The 20699-nt window shown below is 40.1% G+C and overlaps 1 protein-coding gene across 2 annotated transcripts in view; it reads left to right on the top strand.

Annotated features, from left to right (window-relative positions):
• Positions 1 to 20699, top strand: part of LOC106564162 (myosin heavy chain, fast skeletal muscle) — a 530774-nt gene that overhangs the window by 501088 nt on the left and 8987 nt on the right. Inside the window, exons 1-22 of one of the 2 annotated variants that reach the window (XM_045710185.1) lie at positions 7794 to 7891; positions 8313 to 8357; positions 8489 to 8716; positions 9054 to 9200; positions 9412 to 9568; positions 10519 to 10546; positions 10795 to 10903; positions 11062 to 11154; positions 11331 to 11391; positions 11531 to 11629; positions 11966 to 12069; positions 12440 to 12578; positions 15935 to 16053; positions 16220 to 16369; positions 16464 to 16634; positions 16839 to 17142; positions 17507 to 17571; positions 17662 to 17749; positions 17869 to 17986; positions 19182 to 19305; positions 19753 to 19889; positions 20349 to 20604. The exons of the other annotated variant lie outside the window; for it this stretch is intronic. Coding sequence (XP_045566141.1) covers positions 8501 to 8716; positions 9054 to 9200; positions 9412 to 9568; positions 10519 to 10546; positions 10795 to 10903; positions 11062 to 11154; positions 11331 to 11391; positions 11531 to 11629; positions 11966 to 12069; positions 12440 to 12578; positions 15935 to 16053; positions 16220 to 16369; positions 16464 to 16634; positions 16839 to 17142; positions 17507 to 17571; positions 17662 to 17749; positions 17869 to 17986; positions 19182 to 19305; positions 19753 to 19889; positions 20349 to 20604 — 2685 coding nt within the window. The 5' untranslated portion in view covers positions 7794 to 7891; positions 8313 to 8357; positions 8489 to 8500. Of the gene's footprint in view, positions 1 to 7793; positions 7892 to 8312; positions 8358 to 8488; positions 8717 to 9053; positions 9201 to 9411; positions 9569 to 10518; positions 10547 to 10794; positions 10904 to 11061; positions 11155 to 11330; positions 11392 to 11530; positions 11630 to 11965; positions 12070 to 12439; positions 12579 to 15934; positions 16054 to 16219; positions 16370 to 16463; positions 16635 to 16838; positions 17143 to 17506; positions 17572 to 17661; positions 17750 to 17868; positions 17987 to 19181; positions 19306 to 19752; positions 19890 to 20348; positions 20605 to 20699 lie in introns of those variants that run through there. 2 annotated transcript variants of the gene reach the window in all.

Raw genomic sequence — 20699 nt, forward strand, 5'->3', positions numbered from 1 at the left:
AGACTTTTTCTTTTCTTTTCTTCTACTGTATTATTGACTGTATGTTTTGTTTATTCCATGTGTAACTCTGTGTTGTTGTATGTGTCGAATTGCTATGCTTTATCTTGGCCAGGTCGCAGTTGCAAATGAGAACCTGTTCTCAACTAGCCTACCTGGTTAAATAAAGGTGAAATATATATATTTTAAAATATATACGTTTTGGTGTGGAATTTTTCCTCTATGGATTGTCGTAGTAGGCTGCCTATAAAGGGTGTTATTTCTGGGGTGGCGCAAGAAATAAAGGAAGAGGATATAACTGAAGATATATCGATGGAGTGGTTGGTGTATGTCGATTGACCTGTATGGTGGATGGGGAAAAGAAATGAACTTCATCCATGCTACTGTTCTTTGATGAGTCTCTCCATTCTCATTTAAAGTTAGGATTCATGAGATACCCTGTTGGAGCTTTGTTCACAAATTCCTTCAGTGTCATAAATGGAACCCCAATCGAAGAATGTAGAAGTGGTTCACTGCACTCAGTTAAAATAAATGTTACACTCCATTTCACTGCATATCCAATAAAGTCCCAACATCATTTGTACACACGTGGTACATTTCCTTGAGAAGTCACACTGCAAAAGGGGAAACGATCGGCCTAACCCACTAAATGACAAGCTAATGTCTCATAGGCAGTTGTTTGTCTAACGTTTTAAAATACCATTTTATGTTTCTACATTTCCACAACCTAACCGTCCTATCAGCCATTACAAGCCCCAACTCCAACTCCTAAACCTTAATCAACCTTAATCAAACCCTCCCCTCATGTGCTCTCTCTTCCTGTTCCACTGTGTAATACATACTGAACCTGGATTCTTAATCTCAATCTCCTCATTGCATTCTGACCAATGAAAACATTCTACTACAATAAATCCTTTGTTCTATATTTAATTCCTTTATTTTGGTGGATTTGCCTGTATTGAATTGTTCGGTATTACTGCACTGCTAGGAACACAAGCATTTCGCTGCACCTGTGATAACATCTGCAAAATATGTGTTACGTCACCAATAACATTTGATTTACAACTAATCATGATCTTCAATTTAGCCCTTAATTACTTTAAATCAGGTCCAGTACGTTAGTGCTGGAGTGGAAGAAATACAATTCAGTTCAATCAGGAAGTAAACAAAATTCAAAAATGTCACAATGCTTTTAAATAGACATAATTTCAGTTCACATCCTGAATTTACTTGAAATGACCCCTGATCTGCATTGTGAGAAGACCCATGGCTGTAAAGTCAGATGAGGTCTTTGTAGCCAAATGCACAGTTGTCTAGTTGGGTATGACAGCTGTACATATTCCTCTGACACTGATCTAAGGTCAGTTATATCCCGGAGGGTAACTTCTGCCCAGAGCAAGTTTGGAGCTAAACATGTCCCTCAAATACAAAAACGCAGGTCATAGGTCATGCAAGATCTTTGCACATTAAAATGAATATCATAAATGTTTCGTCTGCATGGTGCTAATGTTCTCGCCACCCACAAACATGGCAAGTAAATATCTTGTCTAATAACAGTGGGGTCGGTGCCAGAATAAAGCTGCGTTGGCAGATATACCGAACAATAAACCTTGGCTGCAGTGAAGATGAGAGCACAGTCCAAGAAATGAAAAGGCCTTGATGGGATCCTTCCAGATGGTCACCCTGCTCAACTAGTGTATCCAGCAGATATGGGGCTTCTTGTACTGATGTGCTGGGTGGACACTGGGCATAAAGAATGAATCAATATGAATATATAATAGTACATAAGGTAATCCAAGCAATAACAATAACCCTAGAGCGGTAACAAATAAATTAAATAGATGGCATTTAAACCCATTCTGACACAAAGAGAAGAGTCAGGTGTGAGAGATAGAGACCTACACAATCTATAGATACATGCACTTTGTTATATGTTCCCTGCCTATGTCCCCAGTTACTGCCAATATAGGCGTAAACTTTTGAACACCAAAAAATAACACCCTTCTCTGTTATGGACATATTCATTTGTTTCATACCTTTTAGAACCCCACCCTCCTGCTGAATAGTTCAGAACAGGACACACACACAACGCCAGGACAGCGGAGTCAATCACCACCTTCCGGAGACACTTGAAACCCCACCTCTTTATGGAATACCTGGGATAGGATTAAGTAATCCTTCCTAATAAACATATTAGGATCAAACCATGTAGAACTTTAGTCAATTCAGGGATTTTAAGACTTCATTAGACAGTTCGTCAATCATTTAGTTACGGGTTACAGATATTTGTATTTCTCCTTTATGTAACTTGAGAAAGTCATATCGAGATTGACAGTGAGCCCTGGACTGGAAAGCAGCATTCATATAGTAAACATATGAAACACAACACAACATACAGTGCCTTTGGACATTTTTCAGACCCCTTGACTTTTTCCACATTTTGTTACATTACAGCCATTTTCTAAAATTGATTAAATAAATGTTTTTCCTCAGCAATCTGCACACAATACCCCTGATGAAAAACCGAAAACAGGTTGTAGACATTTTTGCAAATGTATTAAAAATAAAAAATACAAAATACCTTATTTACGTAAGTATTCAGACCCTTGGCTATGAGACTTGAAATTGAGCTCAAGTGCATCCTGTTTGCATTGATCATTCATTGGACTCCACATGTGGTAATTTCAATTGATTGAACATGATTTGGAAAGGCACACACCTCTCTATATAAAGTCCCACAGTTGACAGTGCGTGTCAGAAAAAAAATTAAGCCATAAGGTTGAAGGAATTGTCCGTAGAGCTCAGACAGGATTGAGTCGATGCACATATCTGGGGAAGGGTACCAAAAATGTCTGCAGCATTGAAGGTCCCCAAGAACACAGTAGCCTCCATCATTCTTAAATGGAAGAAGTTTGGAACCAGCAAGACTCTTCCTAGAGCTGGGCGCCCGCCCAAACTGAGCAATTGGGGGAGAAGGGCCTTGGTCAGGGAGGTTACCAAGAACCCGATGGTCACTCTGACAGAGATCTAGAGTTCCTCTGTGGAGATGAGAGAACCTTCCAGAAGGACAACCATCTCTGCAGCACTCCACTAATCAGGCCTTTATGGTAGAGTGGCTGGATGGAAGCCATTCCTCATTAAAAGGCACATGACTTTGCCAAAAGGCACCTAAAGACTCTCAGACCATGAGAAACAAGATTCTCTGGTCTGATGAAACCAAGGTTAAACTCATGTGCCTGAGTGCAAAGCGTCACGTCTGGAGGAAACCTGGCACCATCCCTACGGTGAAGCATGGTGGTGGCAGCATCATGCTGTAGGGATGTTTTTCAGCGTTAGGGACTGGGAGACTAGTCAGGATCGAGGCAAAGATGAACGGTGCAAAGTACATAGAGATCCTTGATGAAAACCTGCTCCAGAGCACTCAGGACCTCAGACTGGGGTGAAGGTTCACCTTCCAACAGGACAACAACCCTAAGCACACATCCAAGACAACGCAGGAGTGGCTTCGAGACAAGTATCTGAATGTCCTTGAGTGGCCCAGCCAGAGCCAGCACTTGAACCCGAACGAACATCTCTGGAGAGACATGAAAATTGCTGTGTAAAATGTTCCACGATGATAGTTCAGGAAAGCTAAAAGCGTTCCTACCGAACTCTGTTCTTTTGTTGGGAACATTGTATAAAATGACTTCCTACCAAACTCTGTTTTTGTATTTGGAACACTATATAAAATGACTTCCTACCAAACTCTGTTTTAATATTGGGAACATAATATCACAGGGGGGACGCGCTTGTAGTAATGGATAGAGTGGGATGGGTGCAATCATATCAAATACAGCAAACACATGGATTCCATGCATTTGATACCATTCAATTTGCTCCTTTCCAGTTATTATTATGAGCCATCCTCCCATCCGCAGCCTCCACTGCATTATATAAATTGGCTTCCTCCCAAACTCTGTTCTTATGTTGGGAACATTATATAAAATGACTTCCTTCCAAACTCTGTTCTTGTGTTGGGAACATTGTATAAAATTACTTCCTACCAAACTCTGTTCATGTGTTGAGAACATTATATAAAATGTCTTCCTACCGAACTCTGTTCTTGTGTTGGGAACATTATATAAAATTACTTCCTACCAAACTCTGTTCTTGTGTTGGGAACATTGTATTAAATGACTTCCTACCAAACTCTGTTATTGTGTTGGGAATATTAAATAAAATGCTGGATATAAGAGGGCTCTGACATTGTTTTTTCAAGTTTAGTTTTCAGTGAACATGTGGCTTTATAAAATTCTTCCTCAAAATATGCCACATTTTCATTACTTGAGAACAAATTAGCAAACCCCTTCTACCACTCATTAAGTACCTGTGTGTTATCAGAGTTCATCCCCCCCCCCACACCGCTCTTCCCAGACTTCCAATTGGACTTTCTTGTGTTGTTTTGTTGTTCCTAACTTATTAGGTTCCATAACTGTAGAGTATTTCATATCTGTATCTACTCAAGGTGTAATAACTGCCCTCTCTGATATGTGTTAGAATAGGCAGTATATTTTATAAAACACATACTTTCTAAGATGGCCTCTTCTTGTCCTATCTTTACACTGTGTAAATAAGGGCTCCTCACATTACAGACCACAGGTCCCTTAACTCATCATCCCAACATGGCTCATTCAGCTGATTTCAGGTAATATTCTTTATTCAAATCATATTTTCCCATTTCATTTAAGTCATTTGGCAGATGCTCTAATCCAGAGGGATTTACAGTAGTGAGTACATATATTTTCATATTTGTTTGTATTGGTCCCCCTAGAGGAATTGAACCCACAGCCCTAGCATTGCAAGTGCCATGCTCTACCAACTGAGCCACACGGGACCAAATTATAACACAAAATGTTTCATCCCACACGTCTAAAGTTTCAATAAGTTCTAACAGTGTTCTGTGTGCCATTTCAGACCACAGGAAATCATTTGCCATATTTATTTTCTTACATTTATCCCTTTGCAGGGTATGTGTATGTTGCCCCGAGTGATGCTCAGTGGTCTCTCAGAAAATTCATGGCCAACAGAAAAGGTCATAAATAAAGGTCATCATTGAAGCCAGCTCAGCTGCTAAGCAGTTCACTTCAGAGTGTAATAAAAGTTTGAGGCAGTTATATCGCTGTCAGCAATATGAGTGGATAAGATTATTGAAATACTGTACTGGTGTTATGTAAGTCATAAGAATCCTACTGGACCGTTTTAGCCAACTGAAATGTGAGACTAATAAAAGCGCCTCCAGAATCTTCAATAGAACATGGGTTGTTCCACATAATGAGTCCCTTTTGGGTAGTGAAACTTGGCGAATAAAAGCATTTAATTTCACCTAATTTTAACGTTCCGTTGTAAAGAGAACATGTTCAACTTAATAAAACACATGTTTTCCCATCGAAAGAAGTTCAACAAAAATAATACTATAGTAAGTGCCTCTACATTAAGTGCCAAATAAGGTAACAGGATGGATCGTAACAGGGTTGAGGTTTTTATCTGAAATCAGCCATGAATCCCCTTGTGACAGGCTTCCTGTGTGCAACAGGGAAGGGCAATTGAATGAAAGCTTTACAAAACAAATGTAATTGTTAAAACATTTCTAGCCTGTATGTCTAAGGGTAACAGGGTTGTCGTGTTATTCTTGACCCGCTCAGTTTTCCACCACAAAGTGGCCAAAAAGAGTAGAACCAGCTCACCTGCTTTTACACCAACATTTGACTATTCAATGTTTGCATTGAAAAAAATATTTAGAAAGGAGAAGGATTCATCATATTAAAACAGGAGTTCAGATCACGTTCACCTTAAAATGAATCACTAATCACATGAAATAAATAATAATCTTCCAAAATGTATTTGTCAAAGCAACAAAACAACTAGCAATGATAAAATGACTGGGGTTAAATAAGGGGGTTAAAATATTCCTAGAAGTCACAGAGGGATCACAGAGGGACATTCCTAAATGCATGAATTTTGCCATTTTAGCAAGTCTTTATTTATATTTGAGAACAGAGCATTTCATTTACTATAACAGGCTTTTAAAATGCAATATTGGTGCACAATTTCTTCTTAAAGTGTCAAAGGGATGCTAAAGAGACTCATTTAGTGGAACGACTATCATACTGTTGATAAACTACATGACCAAAAGTATATGGACACCTGCTCGTCGAACATCTCATTCCAAAATCATAGGTATTAATATGGATTTGGTCCCCCCTTTGCTACTATAAAAGCCTCCACTCTTCTGGGAAGGCTTTCCACTACATGTTGGAACATTACTGTGGAGACTTGCTTTCATTCAGCCACAAGAGCATTAGTGAGGTCGGGCACTGATGTTGGGCGATTAGGCCTGGCTCGCAGTCGGCGTTGTAATTCATCCCAAAGGTGTTCGATGGAGTTGAGGTCAGGGCTCTGTGCAGACCAGTCAAGTTCTTCCACACCGATCTCAACAAACCATTTCTGTATATGCCTCGCTTTGCGCACGGGGGCATTGTCATGCTGAAACAGGAAAGGGCCTTCCCCAAACTGTTGCCACAATGTTGAGAGCACAGAGTTGTCTAGAATATCATTGTATGCTGTATCGCTAAGATTTCTCTTCACTGGAACTTAGGGGCCCGGGCCTGAACCATGACAAAGAGCCCCAGACCATTTTTCCTACTCCACCAAACTTTACAGTTGGCACTACACATTCGGGCAGGTAGCTTTCCTCCAAACCCAGATTTGTCCATCAGACTGCCAGATGGTGAAGCGTGACTCATCACTCCAGAGAACGTATTTCCACTGCTTCAGAGTTCAACGGCAGCGAGCTTTACACCAGTCCAGCTGGCTCTTGGCATTGGGCATTGTGATCTTAGGCTTGTGTGCGGCTGCTCGGCCATGGAAACCCATTTCATTAAGCTTCCGACAAACAGTTATTGTGCTGACAAAGGCAGTTTGGAACTCGATAGTGAGTGTTGCAACCGAGGACAGACGATTTGTACGTGCTTCAGCTCTCGGCAGAAATTTGATGAGCTGACTTGTTGGAAAGGTGGCATCCTATGACAGTGCCACGTTGAAAGTCACTGAGCTCTTCAGTAAGGCCATTCTACTGCCAATGTTTGTCTATGGAGATTGCATGGCTGTGTGCTCGAATTTATACACCTGTCAGCATTCGGTGTGGCTGAAATAGCCGAATCCATTCATTTGAAGGGGTGTTCACATACTTGTATGTATGTTTATATATAGTTTACCTAAACATTATATTTAACAGTTTTATGAGCTGTAATTAAAAGCCTAAATGTTTCCATTCTAGCTTTTAAATCTTAATTTAATATGGTTCCACCAGGGTGATAAATCAAACTAAGCAAGGCACGAGGTAACGGCCAACTCTGTCACAAGCATGAGGTGAGGAGACAGTTCAGATGTGTTTACAAGCTAAACAATATAAAAGTAGGTGAACATATATATAAAGTTGTTGATGAGGATTAATGCCACTAAAATGGAACTAAATAAGGTCAGATTAGATTTAATGAAAACTATTTCAAGGTGTTGGGGCAACATGGATCCCACTACAGTATTTGAGGGTCAGTGGTAGGAACATTGGAATCAATTAGATTAAACAAACTTTTGATATTGGTAATGAAATCTGTCATTTATGTTAATTCACAGAAATTCAATTCGGAGACAAACATTAAAAAGTCATGTAATGGGAGTGTGGTGCTCCTGGAAGTGGGAGGTGCTAGTGATACACAGAAATAAACAGGTCTCTCATCCAATTCATTTCCTTTCCCAGAGTGGTCCATAATTAACTTTTGCTTGGTTAGCACTTCCAACCAGATATAAGGAGGCTGAGGCCCCAACATCCTTAAGTCAGATACCTTCTTCTTCTGTGGTAAGACCGCTCCACCTCCTTAGATTTTTAAATGTGTCTCGTCCTTGCACTCAGCATCTGAGGCAGTAGCTAACTGCACTATTTGAATTTAGTTCTGTAAGATTTTACAATATTAAATCAAGTGGCATTAAAAATAATGTTGTTTTTATTATGTGTTTTACTTCAAATCTGTAACTTTCATTTACAGTAAAAAGTGGTGCTCCTGCACTTGAAAGGGTGTTCTGGAATGTAACTGGGTTTTCAGGGGTATTTATTTGAATTCCAAACAGAATGTGTGGATGTGTAGTAAAGGAAAGTTACCAGTTGCACCTGTAGTTGAATTTGACATGTAATGATTGAGTTAAATGTTTTCTAGCCTTTTAGGGAATAAATGATAAGGCTTTAGACTTGTGTGTTTTCACAACACCCTAATGTGTCACAGGGTCCTCCAAGAAGTACACATTCATCTGTAGGAGGGGAAAAGAAGGTGAGACGGTTTCAGTCTTCACATAAAAAGTGATGAGAATATTCTGAGAGAGATACCACTCACCTAACTCTGTTGAATGGGGAGGAAGCACCACAGATTCAATCATGTTTCTTGTTTCATCTCTTTCCTAGTTATCCGTCACCATGAGTACGGACGCGGAGATGCAAGTCTACGGCAAGGCTGCCATATACCTTCGTAAGTCTGAGAAGGAGAGGATGGAGGCACAAGCCATGCCCTTTGATTCAAAGAACGCCTGCTATGTGACAGACAAGGTGGAGCTGTACCTTAAGGGTTTAGTCACTGCCAGGGCCGACGGGAAGTGTACTGTGACAGTTACCAACCCTGACGGCAGTAAGGAGGTAAGCCTGATCTGAAAAGTATTCAAGTTCAAGTTTGTGCAATCACTCTAATTCTTGAAAAGTCAACTAAATGCAAAAACAAACTTCCAATGTTTTTTGTAAGCAGAATATAATCTTCAAAGACATACATTTTATTGCTGCTATTTAAAAATTATATGGAATTTCTCATGTTGACTAGTCAAGAATCTCCAGGTATGTGTCAGTGGGTGATAACAAAGTAGTTGGATTAATGTGGATATGCATTTTTTTTAATTATTAAACTTATATTTAATGAGCAAAAAGAATTCAGTCATGTCTACTTTGATCTGCGTGTAAACTAGGTTTCTGACTGTTTCAGGAAGGAAAAGAGTTCAAAGATGCAGACATCTATGAGATGAACCCCCCTAAGTACGACAAGATTGAGGACATGGCCATGATGACCTACCTGAATGAAGCCTCTGTGTTGTATAACCTCAAAGAGCGTTATGCAGCATGGATGATCTATGTAAGAGGCCTGCACATATACATACACACATACATGAACATAATAAATACACACATACAGTACTAGACATAATTAAATGGTAGAAACCAAAACATATCAATACAGTAGACCGCACATCAGTATACCAAAGTACACCCACATCCTCACATAAATCCAAGTAAAAGTACATTTGATTTTGTTAATCCTTTATTTTAATTATGCTTTCATCCAGACCTACTCTGGGCTCTTCTGTGCCACGGTGAACCCCTACAAGTGGCTCCCAGTGTACGACGAAGAGGTTGTCAACGCCTACAGAGGGAAGAAGAGGGTGGAGGCTCCACCACATATCTTCTCCGTCTCTGACAACGCCTTTCAGTTCATGATGATTGGTACGAGCTGTCATGGATGGATGGATCAATCAATCAAATTTATTTATAAAGCCCTTTTTACATAAGCAGATGTCACAAAGTGCTTATACAGAAACCCAGACTGAAACCCTAGACACCAAGCAATGCAGACCCTAAGAAAAAACCTAGAGAGGAACCATGCTCTGAGGGGTGGCCAGTCCTCTTCTGGCTTGAGATTATAGGAGTATATGGCCATTAAGGCCATACAAAATGTTCAAACGTTCATAGATGACATGCAGGGTCAAATAATTATCACAGTGGCTGTGGAGTGCGCAATAGGTCAGCACCTCAGGAGTAAATGTCAGTTGGCTTTTCATAGCCGAGCATTCAGAGGTCGAGACAGCAGGTGCGGTAGAAAGAGAGAGATAGGGAGAGTCAAAAAACAGCAGGTAGCACGTCAGGTGAACAGATCAGTGTTCCATAGCCGCAGGCAGAACAGTTGAAACTGGAGCAGCAGCACGACCAGGTGGACTGGGGACAGCCAGGAGTCATCAAGCCAGGTTGTCCTGTGGCATGGTCCTAGGGCTCTGGTCCTCAGAGATAGAGAGGGAGAATACTTAAGTTCATACAGGAACCCAGCTAAGACAGGAGAATTTCAACAGACTTAAAGGTCGAGAACGAGTCGTCGTCTCTCACACGGATAGACAATCCATAAAAATGGAGCTCTATGGATGTCCATAACTGCATATAGATCTCACAGTCCATAAGTGCTAATGGATGGATGGATGGATGGATTGTTGGGTGTAAAATCAAATCAAATTCAAATATGCTTTCGAGTTTACTCGTCTAGGTTAGAACAGTTTGCTGGGAATGTCTGATTTCAGTATCCATGAATGGAAAATGTTCCAAAATTAAATTCATGATTATACAAATGCAATAATGTACCCATAATGTTGCTTGAGTATGATTAGCAATATGTATTTTGGTTCCAGATAAGGAGAACCAGTCCGTCCTGATTACGTAAGTTGTTTACTAAAATGTCACTTGAGAAAGAATTTCTATTGTAATACATTGGGTCACTTGGTGTGATGAAATACATGACATTATGAATGGATTATGACATTAGGCTATGTGTAATAACGAGTCGATGAAAGGGAATATTTACTTATGTTAGAAAACAGGTATTTTTCTATACTATTTCTTGGTGAAAGCCAATCTGACACTCGGACATGTACCTAAAACCCCTCTTTCTCTGTCATATAAACCAGTGGAGAATCCGGTGCAGGAAAGACTGTCAACACCAAGCGTGTCATCCAGTACTTTGCCACCATTGCAGTGTCTGGTGGCAAGAAGGAAGCAGACCCCAACAAAATGCAGGTAGGTTGTTCTTATGTTTGCCTTTTAATCACATTTCAGTTTGGTTTTCTGAGCAAACTTTTTGTGAATCATGTTTCAAGAAAAGTGTTCAAGTCATAGAGAAAAACAAACTTTACCACTTTTCCCATTTCTGAGCAACTTGTGTTTATCTCAATCAGGGGTCTCTTGAGGATCAGATCATTGCAGCTAACCCTCTGCTGGAGTCTTACGGTAATGCCAAGACAGTGAGGAACGACAACTCGTCTCGCTTTGTAAGTATGAAGTGCATACTGTGGAAGTTACCTTATATTGGAAAAAATGTATTTCAGTAGTTCCCTATTGTTATATCAATAGATGTCCAACAAACTGTAACATTTAAAGGGGTCTATCAAAATAAAATGTTAGATTTATTTGTTGACCTATTACTAACCTCCATGCTCTACTATAGGGTAAATTCATCAGGATTCACTTCCAAGCTGGTAAACTGGCTAAAGCTGACATTGAGACCTGTGAGTTGGTATTGATTGTTTCTCAATGATTTTCTACATTCACACAGATTGTTTTTTTTGGAGATCTTAACATCAAATTTGATTTCATCTTATGTTTTCTCTCTCTTTGTGTCACTCGCTCTCTCTCTTTCACTCTCAGACCTGCTGGAGAAGTCCAGAGTGTCCTTCCAGCTTCCCGATGAGAGAGGCTACCACATCTTCTTCCAGATGATGACAGGCCACAAACCTGAGCTAGTTGGTACGACAAAGTAGAGGTCCAGGGGAAATTATTCCCACCCCCATCTGTGGAACTTGTTAAAAATATTCATAGTACACACTAATAATACTATTACAATGATTACATCCAAGGTAACAAGGCATCTAGACATTTGGAAGGTCTTTGGGAAAGATCTATCAAGTAATGCACTGTGATGCACTAGTCCACAAGTCTCAGTCTCCTCTTTTGATGCTATTTATTATATACTACATATATCCTTGAGTCCATCTATTGAGTAAAGGAGGGAGAGATACTGTAAAGGTAGGACAGCAGAATTCTAAGAGATTTAACTGACAAGCTGTTCTCCGTTGTCCACAGAATTGGCGCTCCTCACCACCAACCCCTACGACTTCCCCATGTGCAGCCAGGGTCAGATTGCTGTGGCCAGCATCAACGACAATGAAGAGCTGGATGCCACAGATGTGAGTCAAACAAAGGGTTAACCAAACAATAGATATAGAATGGGTAGGACCACCATACACACTGAAGGTCTGTGAAATTCCAACTTGCTAGTAATTTTCATGTATTTTTGTTTGATTCTAAATGCCTTGTGTTAGTTAAGCATGAACATAAAGGAACTTTTCATGCCTTCACACTTCACCTTGAGGCACATACATGTAAGACATCCACAAGAGAGCGCCACTAAGTGCCCTGTGGAACTGTGTAAAACTCATTTTGTGTTGCCATCTACTAATGTGTTGGCCAAGAGTCAAATCTATCCATCCCATTCGTTCTGGAGTGAGCACAGAACTGTAGCGTAACGTCATTTTTGTACTTCTTCTTTATTGCCAGGAAGCCATTACAATCCTGGGCTTCACTAATGAGGAGAAGCTTGGAATATACAAGCTGACAGGAGCTGTAGTGCACCATGGCAACTTGAAATTCAAGCAGAAGCAGCGTGAGGAGCAGGCCGAGCCAGACGGCACAGAGGGTGAGTCCCACTCATAGATATACAATATGTAGAGCATTAGTCCCATTCCCAGTCCCAAACATAGAAATAGAACACCTAAGACAGACAGTGCCACATGAAAGTGTAATGGAAATTCTCCACTAAGGATGCACACTTAATGTAAATGAATCCATCTTTATTAACAGTAACTGGAGAGGTTCACAAACTCAATACAAGCTTGATGAAAACTCTGACAAGGGCGTACCCTTTCAGTCCTTATATACTGCTACACAAACAAGTCATATCAGCATGATTTACCTTATTCATTATTAACGGTGGTTCCTGCATGTAACTGACCCATACCTCACGAGGCTTCTTCTCCCAAAGCTGAGACCTTGAAACTGAGATACTCCTCTTGGTTCCCGGGGCAATGTTCTAGGCGTACTGCCAAATTGCTTATACAGCGATAGTGAGTACAATCAGTCACTCGCATGAAACCAACATAATTGGTAATAAGAAAAAGCATTTTTAGAAAAAGCAACATTAATCTGAAAACACACAAACATAAAATGTTCCATCACATTCCCTCCTTCTATCACTTCCGTTATAATTATTGTAACATGTTAAGGTGAGCATTAGATTATGGCTTAAACTAGCAAAGGAGGTTCTATCAAAATACTTCTATAAAAGTAAGTGAAATCAACACATAAAATGACACTTTATCCTTTCAAACCCTTCATTATGGGTTATACAATCTAACTAATAACTTATCCTTATTCCATAGGTCTAACACTTGTAAAACCATTGTAGTAGAATGGTTTAACTTAAGCCCTTCCTTTCATACAAGTACACACATGTTTCATTACATAAGTTTATTAATAGAAACATCATAAGCGGCAGGGGAGAACTGAAGCTTTGGACTTTCTCTTCAACCTTCTGGTTCCTAAGAGACTTGAAAAGAAAAAGAAAAAGTGAATATGACCAGTGTTAGTAATAGCCTAGCCTGACTCTAGGCTGACTCTATACCTGATAACATGATGATTCCCACTCTCCCCTAGCCTGACTGACTCTATACCTTTAGGATACTGTTCTGCTGGGGTCCATAAAAAAATGAAGGATCTAAAAACGCTGTCTCATGCTTTCACCTAGGTTTCCTCATCAGGCAACAGGAGAGGTGTTCCCACATCATGTCATCCTCACTTCGCCTCTATTTTTCATGCAAATATGCAGTCAACAAGTATAATGATTATTTTCCCAAGTATAATTATTGTTTTCCCAAACAAGCCCTCTCCCCTTCTGAGTCTAGGATGTACAATGAATCTCTGTGGCTATTCAGGTGGTGTCTCTCAGTCTTGATATCAGTCAGGAGAAGCCTTCAGATTAGGAAGTCCACGTTCTTGCAGCCTGCCTCAGTCCTTTGTTAATTACCCAGACTCATACACAAACAGCTATTTGAGAATAAGCAATTTATATAATGATATAAAACAGTGAAGCTATAAGACAGTTTTATACGGCAATAGTTCATAATCTATATAGTTAGCTCTACGATATGACTCCTATCTCACTCTTGTAGAAACATTCTGTCTCAGAGACATGCCCCCTTTGTACTTTGCCACCGGCCACAAATACAGTTCCACATAGATCATTCCATCTAAACCATAACACATGAATTACCGCTACTAGGCCACTTTAAGAAACATACTAAAACGCGGCCAAGTCAAATAATTAGTCCCTCATCTGGAACGGTGATCACTCACATGTTCCACACCACCTAGAATACATATTGCCTTGAACAGTGAAGATAGAGAATACATGTTTAATCATTTTCTCTCCTTCTCAGCTTTTCGAATCATTCTTTAAACTACTGATAAATGATCCCATGCTTCTTGAATCTATGACTTTAATTTAAGACTCTCAACTTAGCACACACCGACACTGGCAGAATGTACATCTAAAGACAAGGGTGTGTACATGTACTACATGTCAACATATCTTTGTCCTTGTCTTACACTGTTCGCCAGTGGCATGTTAGTGACAGATCGGTATCTCAATGCATTTCTATTCTAAATTACTAAATAACATTTCACAGTGTGCAGACCCCCACAATCAACCTAATACCCCCAAATAAACCAGTTTGGACAATACTAAATCAATTACGGGTAACGGTTGACCACTCCTCCTCCCTCCCAGCACTCATTCTTCTGGCGTCTCTTTGTTTTCTTCTTAAGATAGCGTTGCAGTTCATCCTCAGAATGGTACACATGGAACTCATGCCTGTCAGTGTGGATGGCCCTTGATAATGTCCCGATTTCAATATCCCCAAGCAGACGAAACACTCACCTGAGCCGCCGCCACCACCCTTTGTGGTCCATTCTGTCTTATCCGTTTTCCGGCCAGTGCACAAGTAGCATGTGATAAGTTTGGAGGGGTTGAGGGTCACACTGTTTTCGGCGGAATGATCCCTTCCATGCATCTAGATACCATCTGTGGTCACCTTCGCCATAACCCCGAGAGAGGACAGACCAGAACAACAGTTTAGGCTATTTCTGATTCAGGAAATCCAGAATAACTATTCACTGCATGACAAATTATTACATTCCCAATATTCTTAATTCAAATTTCAAAGAGAATCACAACTGTTCAAACCATTTCAAGTGTCAAAGAGAATCCCAACTGTTTGCAAATTGGCTTATACTCCCCTATCATATTGGCAACCTCATGGCAGAGTTACAGGGTCAGGGAGTCAGAGAACAGCAGACCCAATCTGGTGAGATGTGTATTGAAGCCAAACAACAACAGCAATACACTACTTAATAGCATTTACCAGCATTTACATATTATACTGAAATCTCACCCAGTGTCTCTAGCCTTTGAGTGATCAGGCCTCACCAGAAAGTCAGAGCAAAGGTCATTCAACACCATTAAGTGAGTGTTCTTTCCCCTTTCAGAAGAACCTGGGTTATCAGTTTCCTTCAACTAGGACATAGCTCTTTCCAGTAGGAAAAGCCTCTCAATCACTACTGCTAATACACATGGATCACTCTCAAACAATGTTCTGCTTTTACCCCTATTGTAAGGTTGAGAAACATGCAAAACAAACATGATAACTTTCTCCTTATTGGAAGGCATTGTTTTCATTTTAGTCTAACAATGTTACTCTTAATAAAGAAGGATTCATTTACATTGAGTGTTCGTCTTTAGTGGAGAATTTACATTACAAAAGTCATGCAGGAGAGTTTTTGGAAACCAAATTCCCACCTCCAGAAATGATTTGAAATGATGAATATGGGAGAAAATCAAAACCTAACCTAAAAGTTATCCAAACTATTTTGTCAGTGTGACATCAGAAACAAGCGATCTAGTGTCACTGAATCTGTTGTTGTTGGTTCTCTCTCCAGTGGCTGATAAAATCGCCTACCTGCTTGGCCTGAACTCAGCTGAGATGTTGAAAGCTCTGTGCTACCCCAGAGTGAAGGTCGGCAACGAGTATGTGACCAAGGGACAGACTGTGGCTCAGGTAAGACTGCAAAACACAGCATCTACCATTTTCTGAGCACCGGAATTATTTGGGGACGAGTGCATTGCTTTTTTAAATAGTGATGTTGTTTATCCCAAGGTCTTATCACCTTATCACCAGACACGGTCAATAGCGAATGTATTAATTTGAGGTATTATCATTGCAGGTTAATAACTCAGTCAGTGCTCTGGCCAAGTCCATCTATGAGAGGATGTTCTTGTGGATGGTCATCCGTATCAATGAGATGTTGGACACCAAGAATCCAAGGCAGTTCTATATCGGTGTGCTTGACATTGCCGGGTTTGAGATCTTTGATGTGAGTATGACACCAGAACAAGACAATTAGTTGTGATTGAGATGGATTACAGTCTTGTATGATGAAATGATCCCTTTGAAAACTCCATCAACAGTACAACAGCATGGAGCAGCTGTGCATCAACTTCACCAATGAGAAACTGCAACAGTTTTTCAACCACACCATGTTCGTCCTGGAACAAGAGGAGTACAAGAAGGAGGGAATCGTCTGGGCCTTCATTGACTTCGGCATGGATTTGGCTGCCTGCATTGAGCTTATTGAGAAGGTAAGCTGTCTGTGAAGATTGTAATGGACCGCAAAAGCGAAGATCATAGTGAGTCCTCTGTGAGATATTATCTTGAGAACTCAATATGTTTCCTATTATGTACCCCAAAATGAATGTAATCCTCAAATAGAATGTTTACTAAAGGAATGATTGTGATCCTAAATGGAAATATCAGTAATTTGATATACATCTATTTTCGTAAAGCCATTGGGCATCTTCTCCATCCTTGAAGAGGAGTGCATGTTCCCCAAGTCTTCAGACACTACCTTCAAGGACAAGCTGTATGCCCAGCATCTTGGCAAAACAAAGGCGTTTGAGAAGCCCAAGCCTGCCAAAGGCAAGGCAGAGGCCCACTTCTCCCTGGTGCATTATGCCGGTACTGTGGACTACAACATCACTGGCTGGCTGGAGAAGAACAAGGACCCCTTGAACGACTCAGTTTGTCAACTGTATGGAAAGTCCGGAGTAAAAATTTTGGCTGCCCTATATCCCCCTCCCCCTCCTGAGGGTAAGACTAGCATCATGTCACAATATTTAATTAGGCACTAGTTACAACTCAGACCCAAATATTCTTTAAAGTCTTAGAATGAATCACAATTTCTCAACGTTTATTACTAGGTTGATTTACTCATAGACTTGGTTAATTTAATCATGCAGTAGGTCTTATTTAACACAATCTCATTGGCAGCATTTGCCTGTAGATAAGTGTGAAGTTAACCAGAGATTCTCCAGTTTATAATTAGTGTACTTGCTGATGACAAGACCACTCTAGATTTCTTACATACTCTTATTATTATTATTATTCTATTTATTCCACCCACTCTAGGGAATGTACTTTTCTAGTTATCTTTTACTTTTCCCCATTTTAACAGATAAAGCCAAGAAAGGAGGCAAGAAGAAGGGTGGTTCCATGCAGACTGTGTCCTCCCAGTTCAGGGTGAGCTATTGAAATGTGTATATTCAGTCCTTTAAAAAGTGCAATTATTATAAATTGTTTCTGAGAAAATGGTTTGTAACCCTCTTACAGGAGAACTTACATAAGCTGATGACCAACTTGAGGAGCACTCATCCTCACTTTGTGCGCTGCCTGATCCCCAACGAGTCAAAGACTCCAGGTACAAGAAATATTGAGTTAAATATGTCATCTTATCAGTACAGTATCAGTAACCTCAACCATTCCAATCTTTAATGACCTGTTTATGAGTATTAAAAGAGACTTGTTTTGTTTTATCAGGTTTGATGGAGAACTTCCTGGTTATCCACCAGCTCAGGTGTAATGGTGTACTGGAGGGTATCAGGATCTGCAGAAAGGGCTTCCCCAGCAGAATTATCTATGCTGACTTCAAGCAAAGGTACATACATGCAAGCATACACACACACACACACACACACACACACACACACACACACACACACACACACACACACACACACACACACACACACACACACACACACACACACACACACACACACACACACACACATACACACACACACACACACACACACACACACACACACACACACACACACACACACACACACACACACACACACACACAGAAATTATTGGCACTGTTGATAAAGATGAGCAGAAAAGACTGTATCAAATAAATAACACTGATACTGAGCTATATTGTATGATCAAGCATTTGTGACAACTATATTATTTTATACTCAGAGAAAAATATTTTGTTTAATAATTCATATTTTATTTCAAGATAGGGCTCATAATTATTGACACCCCTTTTTTCAATAAGAGGATCATGGCACTGAGTCTTTCTCTAGAATGTTGTATGAGATTGGAGATCACATTGGGAGGGATCTTTGACCATTCCTCCTTACAGAATTCTTCCAGATCCTTGATATCCATCGTTCAAACCACAGGTTTTCAATGGGGTTCAAGTCTGGAGACTGAGACGGCCATAGTAAAATGTTGATTTTGTGGTCGATTAACCATTTCTTTGTGGATTTTGTTGTGTGCTTGGGGTTATTGTCTTGCTGTAATACACACCTGTGGCCACGTTTCAGCCTCCTGGCTGAGGCAACCGAGTTTTTGGCAAAAATGTCATGGTACTGGGTAAAGTTCATGATGCCGTTGACCTTAACGAGAGCCCCCGGATCATTTGATGTAAAGTAGCCCAATAACATCAAAGATCCTCCACCATATTTTACAGTAGGTATGGAGTTATTTTCCTCATATACATATTTTACAGTAGATATGGGGGTTATTTTCGTCATATACATATTTTACAGTAGGTATGGGGGTTATTTTCCTCATATACATATTTTACAGCAGGTATGGGGGTTATTTTCCTCATATACATATTTTACAGTAGGTATGGGGTTATTTTCCTCATATACATATTTGTTTCGAATCCAAAAAGCATTTTGACCATACAATATATCTCAGCATTTGTATTATTAATTTTATACAGTCTATTTTGCTCATCTTTATCAAGGGTGCCAATCATTTTGAACCTCACTGTATAACCAACCAACCAATTACAACTTGGCATATTTTAAAACTGTCCCCTCATTCAGGTACAAAGTACTGAATGCCAGTGTCATCCCTGAGGGCCAGTTCATGGACAACAAGAAGGCTTCTGAGAAGCTGCTTGGATCCATTGATGTGAATCACGAGGATTACAAGTTTGGACACACCAAGGTCAGTCAAATACCTACAGCAAAAGCTGACAACAAAACACAACTTCAATGATAATTTAAACCCGTACCATATAAAATCTCTCCAGGTGATCTATCCATCCTTTTGTTCTTTCTTCTTCATTTAACTAATGGAAAAGGTGGAAAAACATTGTAGTGTTTTTCTTCAAATTCATGCATCACAAGTATAGAAGAGAAACTAAACTATTTTTCATGTACATTGTGTTAGAGTGGTATGAATGCTGTTATCTGTATCTGTGAACATTATTAATCTATAACTATTAATTTATAACTAACAACATAGAAACAACCTATCACATGGTTTGTTTGTAACCATATCAAAGTTAATGTTGTTTAAATCAATCTAGTGGTGTTGTTCCCCTCTTTTGATTCCAACATTTCTATCTGTCAGCATCTGTTGTTCCATTGACCATGTTAACCTGTGTCTCAGGTGTTCTTCAAAGCCGGTCTGCTGGGTGTCCTGGAGGAGATGAGAGATGAGAAGCTGGCCTCTCTAGTCGGCATGCTCCAGGCTCTCAGCCGTGGATTCCTCATGAGGAGAGAGTTCACCAAGATGATGGAGAGGAGGTGAGAAATAGTAGACATCTTGGCAAAGCTTTCTGTCAACCAGCTGTATCTAATGCATTATGTTTACATATTGTAAATGCTGTGAGCTGTTCAGAATGAGAAAGTACGTCTTATAATGGTCAACTAAAGCTTTTGGGTTAATTAATTTAGTCCAGAAATGGATGTAGCAACTAAGGATTCTAGCTTTATAGCTGCAGTTTGGGATTTGGCTGTTCAACTGTCATTTAAATGTGTGGTATTTACCTTCTAATTCTTGAAGAATATAAAATACATCATGAGCTTAGCATAACCTGTCAGTCCTTGCATCTAGTCCACTATCTGTGAATTTAGGAAGGGTTACATTTCCCTAGCCACCTTGCTCATCTGTAAACAAACAGTGACAGGTGGTTCTGTTTTGTTGTTCATCTAATTCCATCATCTAATGACTCACCATGCCACTCCATCGTTTCTGTCGACCAGAGAATCAATTTACTCCATCCAGTACAACATCCGCTCATTCATGAATGTGAAAACCTGGCCATGGATGAAGTTGTACTTCAAGATCAAGCCCCTGCTGCAGAGCGCTGAGACTGAGAAGGAGCTGGCCAACATGAAGGAGAACTATGAGAAAATGAAGACAGACCTGGCCAAGGCTCTGTCTACAAAGAAGCAAATGGAGGAGAAGTTGGTGTCCCTGACGCAGGAGAAGAACGACCTGGCACTCCAAGTCGCATCTGTGAGTCAGCACCTACCCTCGTATGGGCACATTTACATACACATGAATACACACACATACACACAAATATGAACACACTGTAAAGTATGTGGTTA

The sequence above is a fragment of the Salmo salar genome, chromosome ssa02, assembly GCF_905237065.1.
Source record: "Salmo salar chromosome ssa02, Ssal_v3.1, whole genome shotgun sequence".
NCBI classification, from domain to species: Eukaryota; Metazoa; Chordata; class Actinopteri; order Salmoniformes; family Salmonidae; genus Salmo; species Salmo salar.